At 41.4% G+C, this 12,850-nt stretch overlaps 1 protein-coding gene across 1 annotated transcript in view; it reads right to left on the reverse strand.

Moving 5' to 3' along the window:
* Positions 1 to 554: 554 nt before the first annotated feature.
* The window catches only part of T265_05285 (hypothetical protein), a gene marked incomplete at both ends in the record, with an annotated part of 56,323 nt that continues 44,027 nt past the window's right edge, over positions 555 to 12,850 (reverse strand). The window contains 5 exons of the mRNA XM_009170260.1: positions 555 to 881; positions 5,346 to 5,462; positions 6,982 to 7,089; positions 9,058 to 9,167; positions 11,235 to 11,267. Coding sequence (XP_009168524.1) covers positions 840 to 881; positions 5,346 to 5,462; positions 6,982 to 7,089; positions 9,058 to 9,167; positions 11,235 to 11,267 — 410 coding nt within the window. The remainder of the gene's footprint in view (positions 882 to 5,345; positions 5,463 to 6,981; positions 7,090 to 9,057; positions 9,168 to 11,234; positions 11,268 to 12,850) is intronic.

The raw sequence follows: 12,850 nt of genomic DNA on the forward strand, positions 1-12,850 counted from the left end.
CTCAAGGACTTGAATAGGCTAAATAAAGCCCATGGTTTTTGCAGCACACCGCGAGTTTACTCTATGGTGTAATGGGTTTCTGAGTATCCAGTCCAGTATCCAATCTCTCAAGTATGAGCGATCCCTGTGAAGTTTGAGACCTAACAACTACTTGGCTATTCAGCATTCAGTGACTGAATTGCTTTTTGCAAGTAGCAACAGGAGGCTTGAGAGCGGCACCTCATGCTTTATGAATTTTCGTATCCATATGGCAACCACATGGTCACGTGGTCGGAAAAATTTGCCAGATTGTGAATTAGACTTAAACTCAGTTCGTAGCATTAATTTCTCACAACCGTCTTCAAGTCACCTTCCGTAAAATTTCAAAACCACATGACGTAGATCTTAACTTTGATGAGCATGCTCAAGTTTGTAACACGACGATATGGCATACTGCCACAGATGCTCAGTGTACCAGTTGGCTTCAAAATAGTCAGGTAGTAAAAAGCAGATGGATTTCAGAAACAAACTTACCATAGCAGTGTATTCATACTAGTTAGGTCTATTTAGATACATTAGAAGACAAGGAGACACCATTATAAACGTCGGTAGAAAATGGTTTGCGACTGCGTAGCCGTGGAAGAGAGCTTGTGGAGGAAAGTAGGCAAATAAACGACTAGATTGGTTTTCATTGAAAGTCAAGTCCAGCCGTTGAGGACGTTCATGGTCTGGACGGACTAACTGCACAGTAAGTGGACATGCAGGGAAGATTGCGTAAACTAGCAAAAAGAGCAATAGGGAATAATAAAGTTTGTGCGTGATATGTGATTGGATGAACAGGGAAACAGAGGAGGGCGATTTCATGGACTGTAGTCTACCCGTTGAGTGTGTGTTGCTTTTTCCTGCAATGGAAGCGGAGCGGAAGAAATGCAGCGCTAAATCTAGGCAAGGCACGAAAACGGAATGGAAGCGGAGAGACACTGTGCTTGTGGCTAAATTTTGTGCGACGTTCAAAATCAATAAGGCACGTGGTTTAATTTAGCTGCAGTTGGAAGGCTGGCGAGTGGTACAGTAAATCTAAAAGTGCACTCGATGGAAGTAATCACACTTCCTCCTCCCGTATACGTGGTTTGTCTTTACCCGCAGCGGTATCGGTTTGTGGTGACTCAGAACTTACAATAAGCTGAAAATATGAACAGTTAGATGAGTTAGACTGAATCACATAGTGTGAATTACTAAGACTGAGACATATAAATGTTTATATAATTGTACTGCTTTGCGCGGGAATGAACACTTTTAAATTGTGCTGCGTGAGATTTAATAATGATCTGTTAGGTCGTTAAAAATGGAAAAAAGTTGCAAAGGCTTCAAGAGGCGATTTTTTCGAGGAAATCTATTCATGGCTGTGCGAACGACTTTGCCTCATGGTACTAACATCGTAAAAAGTAGACCGAACAAATGATCAATCTGTAGCTCTCTTTCAGTTCAAACTCAATCAGGAGAGCCGTTAACTATTTCAAGCTCTGATACAAAATCACCTCTGCATTAGATCTGATGTGACCAAACCAAACTAGTGGATGGTGGCCAAACATTGCTGTAATTTACCCGTTAGATCATGTAGATCCCCGCATTCTTCTGATGAATATTTAGGCATAGGGCACTGAGGGTCTTTATTAGTACTCATCGTAACGAAACCCCGAAAAAGAACCGAGAAGTTGCACCTTTTCTTAACGCGGTCAAGATCAACCTAGGTGACACGAGGCGTCACGCAAGGGTCGGTTAATGATCCGCGACGAATTTATATCCCTATAATCGGCCTTCTCTCCGCACTCAGCTCAGAATTTGTATTGCTCATGGAAGGCGTAAAATCCAAAGTGGCAATGGCGCCTCTGAAGGAAAACCACCTCTTGTTGCCATACGATGATAATGTGTATAGGTGAAAAACTTGTCTGCAGGACAGTCAGGTGACCTGCTTCGAGGACAAATGACAGAGGTACTATGGAATTTTCGATGTCTAACCTACTCAGAGGCTGTTGATGTATTCGTTGGCCAACACCGGTTACTCCAGGGAAACCTTATTCCTGTCTACGAAACTTGGAATATGCAAAAACAATTTTTCGCAAGCTTTTGCAGAAACCGCCTCTTGGTCGCAAACCGAAGACACCTAAAAAGTTCAATTGATCAAATTGACGAAATGACTTCTTGCTACGGATATAACTATCTTGGAGTGCCCCGTACATTGTGCAGTTTAATCTTTATCAGTCACCATCATCATGAAGCCACCCGGAGACAATTTTTAGCACCTACATTGCCGAATGTTATGGTGATTCGTTTTTGTAATGACCCCTTCTTAAGGTTGCTGAAATCCGTTCCAGGTTGCTGAAAATCCGTTCCAGGTGAGTCTCTCGAAAAACCAAATTAGTTTGCAAATGAGTGTATATTCGGTGATTCGTTCCTATTCACCGCGGTGCCACTTTCAAGCATGGCCTTCTATGTTCAAACGTACCCATCAAAACACTAATAACTGAATTCAAACAAAAACAAAACTCGGCGCTGAGTACACCATCGGTCAACACATCAGGGTTTGCCATGTTTCCAGAATGGAAAAAACATACCGCGAAGAGCCTAAATTATATGACAGCAATAATTATTCGTAAAGGTCGGCTGGTACTGTTTTGGAAAGAACTTAAACCATAAGTACGTACCCATAAGTTACATTCTGAATATGTGACGAAACTGTGACCGTTATTCGATATGTGAAAACTTTTGATCACAATGTTTGTTGACTACAGTTGTTCAGAAGGAGTACGAAGTTTGTCTCAATTAACTCGATATTTCGCCCATGACCATTATTTTGTGAGATGGGCTCGGCAACTCTGGGGCCTATGTGAGGTATCAGAAACTGGTGAATGAGAGGTACACCAGTCTTCATCCAAGTTTCATTAGGTTTCATCAGAACACCCAGTAGATAATGACCTGAGTTGAAGACTGTTCTATTGTTGCTAACCTACCACACATTCGGAGGTCTCATATTAATTTTTATCATGGAGCAATCACATGTCGGTACCAAAGAAAACAACTGAAGATTCAAATAGCTTTGATAAATCACATTATCGGAATAGTAACGAGGGGTTGCCTCCAGATGCCGAGAGCAGGCTTTCTGAGTTATCATGCCGACATATGTAAGCTCTAAAACGCTAACAGATTGATCATTCCTTCAAGGTTCACTCGATACAAGACGAAATGACCAAAAATTTACTAAGCAGGAGATAATCCTGCTCCAGTTTTCGTCAGATTTGATTCGGTTTGTAAAGTCTGTGCCGCAAAAGTGTGGCGTACCATAAGAGTCATCTGATTAACATAGCATACTGCTGAAAGGGGGAGTTACTCTGGGATTTATCTATAGATTCTTCAAAATCATGACAAGATAATTATGGATTGTGATTCAAATACACAAATATATTATGCTGTGAATACTCCAGCTTCGTTGGGTCAGCTGAAGAATGACGACATCACACTTTGTGCCTGCATTTACCGCAGAATGAGCAGCGTCGCACTGCAAGAGAACTGCTTGACCAACAAAAACACTGAACGATTTCTTGATAAAATTTTTTTGGTGTGGTTCAAAGAAAATCCGGGTTTCACTTGAAAATTTAGTGAGCAGAGCGAAGAAGGTTACTAAGTGATAAAGACATCGAAAACTAAATGCTACGGATGTTAAGAAGCCATTGAGTTTTGTTTCGGTCGTCAAGTCCCTCTAAGAAATGCTATGTATTTGGAACGCATGAAGGTAAAAGACACTTCTTGGATGACTGTAGCGCGCAAGCATCCCAAAGCTGAGTGAATCTTCATGCTCTCGGATGTAATAACTGCAAGTGTCTCATGATATTTTGTGTAACAGATAGGCAGAGAAGTAACGGTGGAATATGGCCTTGAAGTACTTACCAATCAGCTACATCGGTTTCTATGTAAATACTGAGTTGAAGCAACGATATTTCACCGCAAAAAGTTTCAGTGTGTACCGCTTACCCAATGAAGTTATCATTGGTCAATGAGAAACTGGTTTTCAGGGAGTTTCCCACTGCCCTAGCAAACATTGTGGGTCTCAGGATAAGAAACATATATAGCTGCGATCACACTAGTATATTGCATAGAATGAAAGCAGCAATCGTGATTTAATGAGTGCTGATGACAGTGAAAACTCTGACAAGTTGGGTAGACGGTATTAAAGATATAGTAGCCTGGCGATGCTCAGTAGAGAAGGTTTCACACCCGGAAAAATGTTTATTTTTGTACCACGTTTGGAATGTTCTTGAGGGAATCTTTCTTCCTCTTCACGCTCAACGCAGTCTTCAACGCTTTCTGGTGGATGTCTAAGTGGAGTACACTACCAACCGCTGTTTGGTTGGCATATCCCAGTAAAACTAAGTGCGAGTTATTCAAAATGCTGATCAACCGCTCATCGCCAAGAGGGAGTTCACAGATTTGACCTTTCTTGCTGTGAAAGACGCGTACTGCTTCTTGGCTTCGAGTGTAGGATGAACTCTTCATTGAAAACAAGCTTATATTTGAATGGTCGATGGTTTGCTCACTGAGCTGAACGAACAAATCAGCGACCATCTACGCTACCTGAGCTACAAATATTCTCCTCAGGTTTGAATCTCCGCTGCTGAATAAAAATCACCATTCTCGGGACTGACAACTCTTTCTGGTCCTCTATAGAGGAGAATGTCGGTAGCTCAGGTAGCGTAGATGGTCGTTGGCTTGTTCGCTGAGCTGGGCAATTTGGTTGCAAACGTTTCATCATCAATCGAGGTGACATCATGAGTGCGTAGTTGTGCGTAGCGGTGGGTTAGTGGTTGTGCACAACCACTTGTCACCTCGATTGGTGATGAAACGTTTGCAGCTAAATTGTCCAGCTCGGTGAACAAGCCAACGATCATCTTTCCGGTCCGTTCTACAGTAATGATTTATGCTTCGCGCATGCAAATTTGGTCACGATCGTAAAAGCCGCAGCACGACCTGCGGCACGACCTGATTCTCGGTCCGTTGCCTCTGCACACTGGCATTATTTCTAAAGGGGAACCTGGGGTGTAGATAGATATAGAAATATCTATAAAGTGTCTCGCTGCACAGTCTGCGCCAGATAATACTCGACTTCATCGCTTCTGGAAGATCGTTGCTGACCAATGAACCACGGCGGTTCAACTAACTTCTAATCGCAATAAAATAGCGTTTCCAACAATTTCCGATGAATGGAAAGGAACGTGCAATCAATAGATCAAGCTAAAAAGGAAGCAAACTAAGCAGTGTCGTAATACATTTTACCTTATGCGCAAAGCAGCAGCCGAAAGTCTAGAGCTTACCGTGCCATCTGGACTATAGAGACTTGTGTGCACTAACGTCCCAGTTCCCCAGTTTGCATACGGTCCTTCAAAATCAAACATTCCGGAACCGGGACTCATTTTTCCAGCTGCCCAAATCTAGAGTGAAGAAAAGAGCGTTAGAACGGAGGAATTAGGAAGAAAACTGATGCAATAGATCAAGATACTGCAGGGAATCAAACCATCGATGATCAGTGAACTTTTTTATTTTTACGGACAAAGAAAGGGTTGGAAACAAGAGTTCCGCGCTGCACACATTCCGCCAGACTTTAGGCTTACCTCAAAAAAAATGAACCAACGGATTCTAAATATTCCAACATTATGAACAGTAATGAAAATTCCAACCGACATTTCGACCTGCCGACTTATGCGGAAAAAACGGTTTCTTTTTTACTAGCGATCATCATCACCGTGCACCTAACAAACTGCCAGAATGGCTCGAACCCACGACCTACTGACCAGGGGTTGAAGAGTAACTGTCTGGCCAATAACAAGTGAGCAGCGGTCAAAACCCACACCAAGAGTTCAGGTACTAGCTAACTTCTCGAGTGACGATTTCTTGGAAGGAAGGTTTGTCGGTGGTGCGCAGAGATTTGGAAAGCCCATCCGAAATTCCGTCCTGTATGGGAGGTGATTCGTAACAGTGATGAAACAGTGCCTCTCGGCCTTTTGGTATAGGACAGCTGGAATTCCTAAAGCCTCTAGATTTATGGCATCATTTGGCTTTCACTAGATGAAAGGTAATATTGTTTTTGCCGCACGTATTCTACAGAGTTCACGAACGGGGTTCTTTTTTGAGAATGTGCGCAGGTCATGGTGCGCCTGATGTCTCAGTGAAGGGAGGACCATTCTATGCTGTGAATATGTATGTCAGAAAAATTCATAAAGGCTTTAAACTTATTTTTACCCGTACGTTGCTCAGGAGAGACCGGGAACGATGAGCTGTAAAACAGTAATTTGTGACATGCAGTCCAGTTTTGAACTCTATTTAAGGGCACAGCGTGAAGCGGTCTACTTTGTAGATGAGAGTTCCTTGAACCAATAATGATTACACGCTTCAAGCAGGTATTCTGTCCTCAGAAAGACCTGGAAGTTACTCAGAGGTTAAAATGACTTCACTGACTAGTCCCATATAAGCGCTGTTACTAGATCTGAAACTCTTCTTTATATTTCCTTTTACAAGTACTATGGCAGGTGGAAGAGGTGTGTTCCACCTGCTACACTGTTCAGACCAAAGACCGATATAATTTATGAAACGTAAGATCATGGGTACTTCGCACATAGTATTATTTTGTTTGTTTTAGGCTGTGGTTGCCTGAAAATCACACTTATTGATTAGGTCGTCTGCGTGAGATGCATCGTCAGCGACGGTTTCTATTCTGAAATAAACTGCACAAGGAAGTGTCACGAAAGCGTAAATAGTTTTTACGTTCTCCTAGGCAGCTCCTTCAGGTCAGATGATTTTCTAGCTTAATACTAGGGGAATAGTTATCTCACTATAATCGTGATCAGGAAAAATCCTAATTGACAGTCTATAATAAGGTTTGTGCTTGAGTAAAGGCAGCTAGACTAACTGGTTTGCAGTGAATTGCGTGGCGGTATTATCCAGTTCACTTACTCGGAAACTAGTGTGCGCCGGGATAATTCGACTGGGAAGGGTGTATCGTGTGATTTGACGTCCCTGATCAATGTTTCGAATGAGACACCATCCCGCAAGGTTGACTTCCTGAAAAGCCACGTAAAACAACGGCATGCAATAATTCATGAACACTAGTAACTAAACTGAAGGGTGCGCGCCGACGACTTTGTGGGTGTAAATGAGAGAAGTAGTGGTTAACCCAAAATGTAACCACATTTTCCTGACCCTATAAAAGCATCGGCACTTGATTCTACACAACTACTCAGTGGACAATAAGCAAAATACGATTCGTGCGGATTCGTTTATAGCAGATCACCATTTGTTACTGATGCAATCCCGTAACTAGCAAAACAACGTCTACCGACCAGCTTTGGTAGGGTAACGGATCAATTGATAACAAACCCCACACCTCAAAATCCTTTTGCTCAGTTTCCCTCTATACTGATATACTTAACTCTAATTCGTTCCTAACAACTCTACTCAAGCGTTCCCTAATTTGACAGATTTTCAATGGTGTCTGTTGCAGTTTACCCGACCATACTATACAGTGCCATACTGCATTATGTTGTAACGGAAAAACTGCACCAATATATAATTTCAATATTACATATTCTTGTTACGCCTTGCCATATTTTCAGCGCATTAGGTTAGACACTGTCCCATTCAAAAGATTAGGGCATATCATTATCAACCGCATACATTCAATAACAAGAGAGCTATATGAACCACAAATCTCTAGTACGTAGTTTTTCAAGTCTAGTAGTTTGTTTGGGTAAACTAGAGAGCCATTCTTTTAAAGGAGCATGTGCACAAACGTAGCTCCACTGCAACCGGTTTCTTTCTTTCTGAAAATTGAACTACCTAATATTAGTTCTAGTGAGGACGCACATGCGGCAGTAGCGTATCGAGCGCACTGATTTGCACTAGCTAAGATGCGATAGCCAAGAAAGCGGCCCTCGCAAAACGGGAATAAAGTACTAATGGTAAGAATGTCATTCAGATACCTTTGGAAAACAACACAAATCGTACGTCAGAGATTTGAAGTCCTCCTGAGCAGATGGACCCTTATATATTTTCCTGAGGGCGTCAGTTGTTCATCAGCTTCTTCAAGGTTTGTTTCTAGAATTACAAGTACAGACGCAAAACACTACTCATACGGTTACTGAAGACACTTTAGTAGTCTATGATCGTTTTCCTTTTTGAGTTCATTAGGTAGGCCTAGTCACCAAGTTCTCGTCAGACTTATTTTCTATTTCAACCCAAACTAGACAGAATTTGATGAAATCTCTCATTTGCATACGATTCGGGTTTTGAAAAGATTCTCATCTGAACCCGACAGAACCTCTTGTTTGTGATAGTACGCTTTAAAGAAATTAAAGACAGCTCCAGCCGCACTCATTTAGACCTGTCAAAACGGAACTCATATGCAAATGAACGTATTTGTCGTGTCCAACTATGGTTTGGGATGAGGCCTACCAATAGGTGTTCTGTTTAAGTCAGCTGCACAAAAAAATCTAGTAAAAAATACGGCTGGCATTTTAACCAAATTGCAAGAAGACGAGATTATGCATTTTCCATGTCGTTTCTGGCGAAAAAACGACAGAGTTCAACCACTTAGGTCTACTCAAGTGTAATCACCCTTGTTCCCGTCTAAACACACGTCAGAATGCACTATTAACAGCGAATGAGTGTCACCTGTGTTTTTTTTTACCCCGACCCTAACTTGCTAATCAAGTTTCAATAAGAAATCTGCCTAACTTCCGTTGTGTAGAAAATTGTAGCTCTGATGAGTGTGTTAGTTGTTAATCAGGTGGCCGTTGATCTATCGGCCGAGACATTGACTTGTAAACGTTTCGTCACCATAAGAGGAGACATCACCAGTGAGCATTTGGGTGCCGTTGGGAACAGATCAACAGCCACCTAATCAAGAACCTTCCACAGCAGTTTAACCCATGACTGTAAGCAACTCAAATAGATAAGGTCACGATGAAGCATAACCATTTGTTATGTCACATCATTGTATCAGGGATAAAAGCAAAACCATTAGAAACTTACAATTTCGCCGGTATTGGTTATCTCTATGAAGGTTCCATTGGGCGAACATTCGGACAAGGCCAACTGTCCCCGATAGTAGTTCTCACTCTGACTCAGATTAACTTTCTCACCTGTGGTTACAGAACGATTGAGAACCAATGAAAAACTTGAATAGTTTGTTTCCTTGGTAGTTTGGTTAGTTTTGCGATGATCCAGTCTACTGTTTCTTACGATATTGAAGTGAGTTTGAACAATGTAAAAAAAGCCTCAGTCAATCCGTTACAGCAGCTGCAATGAATTCTAAAATTGTTTGAACCTCGTAATTAAATAACCAGGGAGCAGCATATATTGTCCATAATATCCGACAAAATATCCACACAAGTAAACGGATATTGATGTTCTCATGAACGTCAGTTAAAATAGTTAGTGCTGCGATATTTGGCAATTTTTTAATGGAGGTTCCGTTTTTTAGGTGAGTACAGTCTACCCAAAAAGTCCAGGGTACACTGTACAGCCGTTTAATCCTCATTTGCAGATACCAACAGTGCGTATTTCACAAAACTGCAGTAGAGCTTTTTGAACCCTCGACCTCTACCAAGGTAGGGAGGAAGGCCCGTCGCCGTGAAGTCGTTTATTAGCAAACATCAACTAAACAGATACAAACTCCTGGACAGGAAAGTATGCATCTCATACGCAACTTAATTTAAGAAACTGAACATCCGATGCGACTTCTTGAACTTTCGTGGATATTCATTGACTATCACGCAAGTGTAAACGAATGCTGCAAAGCAGTTTCACAGGTTCCGTCATAAACCCCATGGGGTGGACCTTCCATTTGGCGCGAGACGGACTTACGAGAAAAACACACACTACTCGCATGCCTCGCATACCGTTACAGCCCATCCAGAAATCAGCAGTGCGCATTCCACAAAACTCCGGTAGAGATTTTTGAACCCGCTACCTCTCAACTATTAGTGGAAACAACTAAACGCTCCTGGCCGAAAGGTTAAGTGTCTAAAGAGGTCGCGAATTTGGAAATGTCTGAGATGTCTAGAGAGGTCCGCCAGTGGTGACTTTCATCATAGGTTGAATTCATTTACTTAAAGAAATCTTTATTAAATAGGTAGGTTGGAAGTTTGAACGTTATTTCATCCAGTAGCTTACTGCCATTCCACGCGCATATTTAGCTGATGATATATCTTTTTACTTGTCAGAGTATATCTTCAAATTCCGGTTTTCCGTGCACACTGAGACAAATTTGACATATGTTTTAATCCGGAGACCTATAAGTCAAAATCTTTGAACAGGATTCCACTTACACCTTGTTCACTTTATTAGGTTGACTTGTACCGTGACGTCGTTTATGCTTTAGGCCGCTTCAACTCTCAGGAGGGTGACGCAGTCAGTGGAGTAAGAGAAACCTTTGATAGGAGGACGGGTGCAGTACAAAATCTCGATTTACGGCACATGGTACCATACAAACTTCTTCGCGTAAAGAACTTGTATATCGGTCTTACCGTGGATCTTATCGTATCTGAAGAGAGCGATTGCGATAAATGCCAGCTGCCTCATCAAAAGATTTTCTGAGCAGTGTGGAATTTCTTAAACATTGCGGAACTCGGGAATTAGGGGATACAATCGCGAAGGGCAAGGTTATGTCAAAAAGACCATAAACTGCCCAATTTTATAGGGCTTCGAAGAATTGCCATATGTCTGACTACCTTTGTAGGTAATAATGCCAAATAGTGACCCGTTTTTCAGGGAGTTCAATCAGTCAACAATGACGAAATAACAGCGCTTTACTTGTAATGCCAATCTCCCACAAACAAAATTTTTATTTGTATGAATCAAGTGAAGTCAGTAATATCTGATTTTTTAAGTTTGAAAATCCAAAAGATTTAATTTAATTTACATGGCCCGTTTGATTAAACGCTAGCTTTGCAGCAAGTAATCAATTTTAAACATACTCCATGAGATATATGTTATCAGTTTCTGAGGCCAGTTTCTTCATTCAGTTTTATTTTGTTATGCGAAACCCAGTGGAAAATCACACAGAGTATCGTGATCACCAATCTTTGGAAACAGTGTCTGCAGATCACCGCGACAGCAATCTTAGTTACTTTGTTAGTGATCATACGACAGAGCTGAATCAAGGTAAACCTGATATTGAAACGCATAAAATAGATATTTTAACTTACTATCAGAATAGCTGCAAGACAGCTGCTGACTGCCTGAAACAGAGAAACAATCAGGGTGAATATGATACATGTTTCTAAAGGTGACAGCTTTGTAGTATGCTGAGTCAGAGTTATGGGGGTAAGATATGGACACTCAGATTAGAAAAGTAGACTTCTTTATAGTTTTAGATTTTCTGGTGGACAACACTCCATCTCATACCCGGTCAATGAACTCACGCAACCACACTTCATACCGACGCACACAAACTGCTTCCAGTTTCTACCCTCATGGAGCAAGCGAGCCTATACGGCGTGAAATCTTGTAAAATTGGGTGTGTATACCCCTTGAAATGTTTGATTTTTAGCACGTCTTTCGTCAAGGAACAAACCCAGTCTGCATGCGTAGCCCCGGCTGGGGCTCTGCTTGGTCATTCATTCATACTAAAACTAAGTGGCAAGCCCATTTGCTTAAACGACTGTATACAGCAAATAAAAGCCCAAGTAGTGGTTCAAAAATTTTATCCTTGGAGGTGGAAGGTCTGGTACGAAGGCACTTCACGAGATGTGGCCTAAAGTAGTGATGAACCATTGTTGGTGAAGTGCTTTTCCAGCAACCCAAGAGTGCCGTACATCACAAAGGTAACGACTCTACTTCGGCTTTAGCAAAAACCTGAAATATGCATTAAAATCAAATAAGACTCTACTGGGAAATAACCTCCGGACAAAAAATATTTCCCCAGAATGCAGGGAGGAACGACAATATTTTTTGACCCGAAGCATCTGGGCACGCACTGTTGATTATTTGTAACGATTCCACACCTGTAAATTACTTATCTTGGTGCCAAACAGTTTTGAACACAGTACGTTGAGTCATGTTTCATGTTGCTCAGTGGGTTTTTTAAACCTTTTGTGGCAACGATTTGTATTCAAACCCACCCGGTTGCAGGCAGATCAGCTTAGGTAAGTAAGATGATTTTGAAAGTGTCAGCAGCCGCTCCAGAACAAATTCGAATTGAAACTGCGGTTAATGATTCGGAGAGACATCCTTTTTACACTTTATGTGAGGCTGAACTACACCATATTCCGATTCACCACGTGCTTTGTTAGCAGAACGGGTGTCTGGTGACCGTGTTCCACGTTTTATCACTTCTACTGCTGCTGTGTGCTCAATCTCGTTTTGTTTTCACCTGCAAACAGAGTTGGGTGGGTCTTTGTTAAATTTGATAGTAAAATATTTACTTGTTTGCTCGAAAAATAACAGAAACGGCGTAGTTAGCTTGAAACCTCGTCTTTGAACAAATGGCACTAGTGTGTCAATTTGGGAAAAAATGGCAGTTTGACGAACATGTTTTCGGCGGTCAATAACAAACCAACCAGATTTATATAAGATTATAGAATTTTGACAGACCCTGCAACTCATATTCAAGACAGATAACGTTGTTTATTTGCAGCTGAACTACAAAGTTTAGATGACGAACAAGGTAAAGTGAACTTTTCAAAAGTTTGCTATTTATGCTGACTTCTGTCATCTTAACACTTAGAATTAAAAAAATGAACTTATTTACTGCCCTATCCAGGATCGCATTCCAGTGTTTTCATAATTCATAGTGCATATCAAAAAAGTAAAATGATTAGAT

This window comes from Opisthorchis viverrini, assembly GCF_000715545.1.
Source record: "Opisthorchis viverrini unplaced genomic scaffold opera_v5_99, whole genome shotgun sequence".
Classification (NCBI taxonomy): domain Eukaryota; kingdom Metazoa; phylum Platyhelminthes; class Trematoda; order Opisthorchiida; family Opisthorchiidae; genus Opisthorchis; species Opisthorchis viverrini.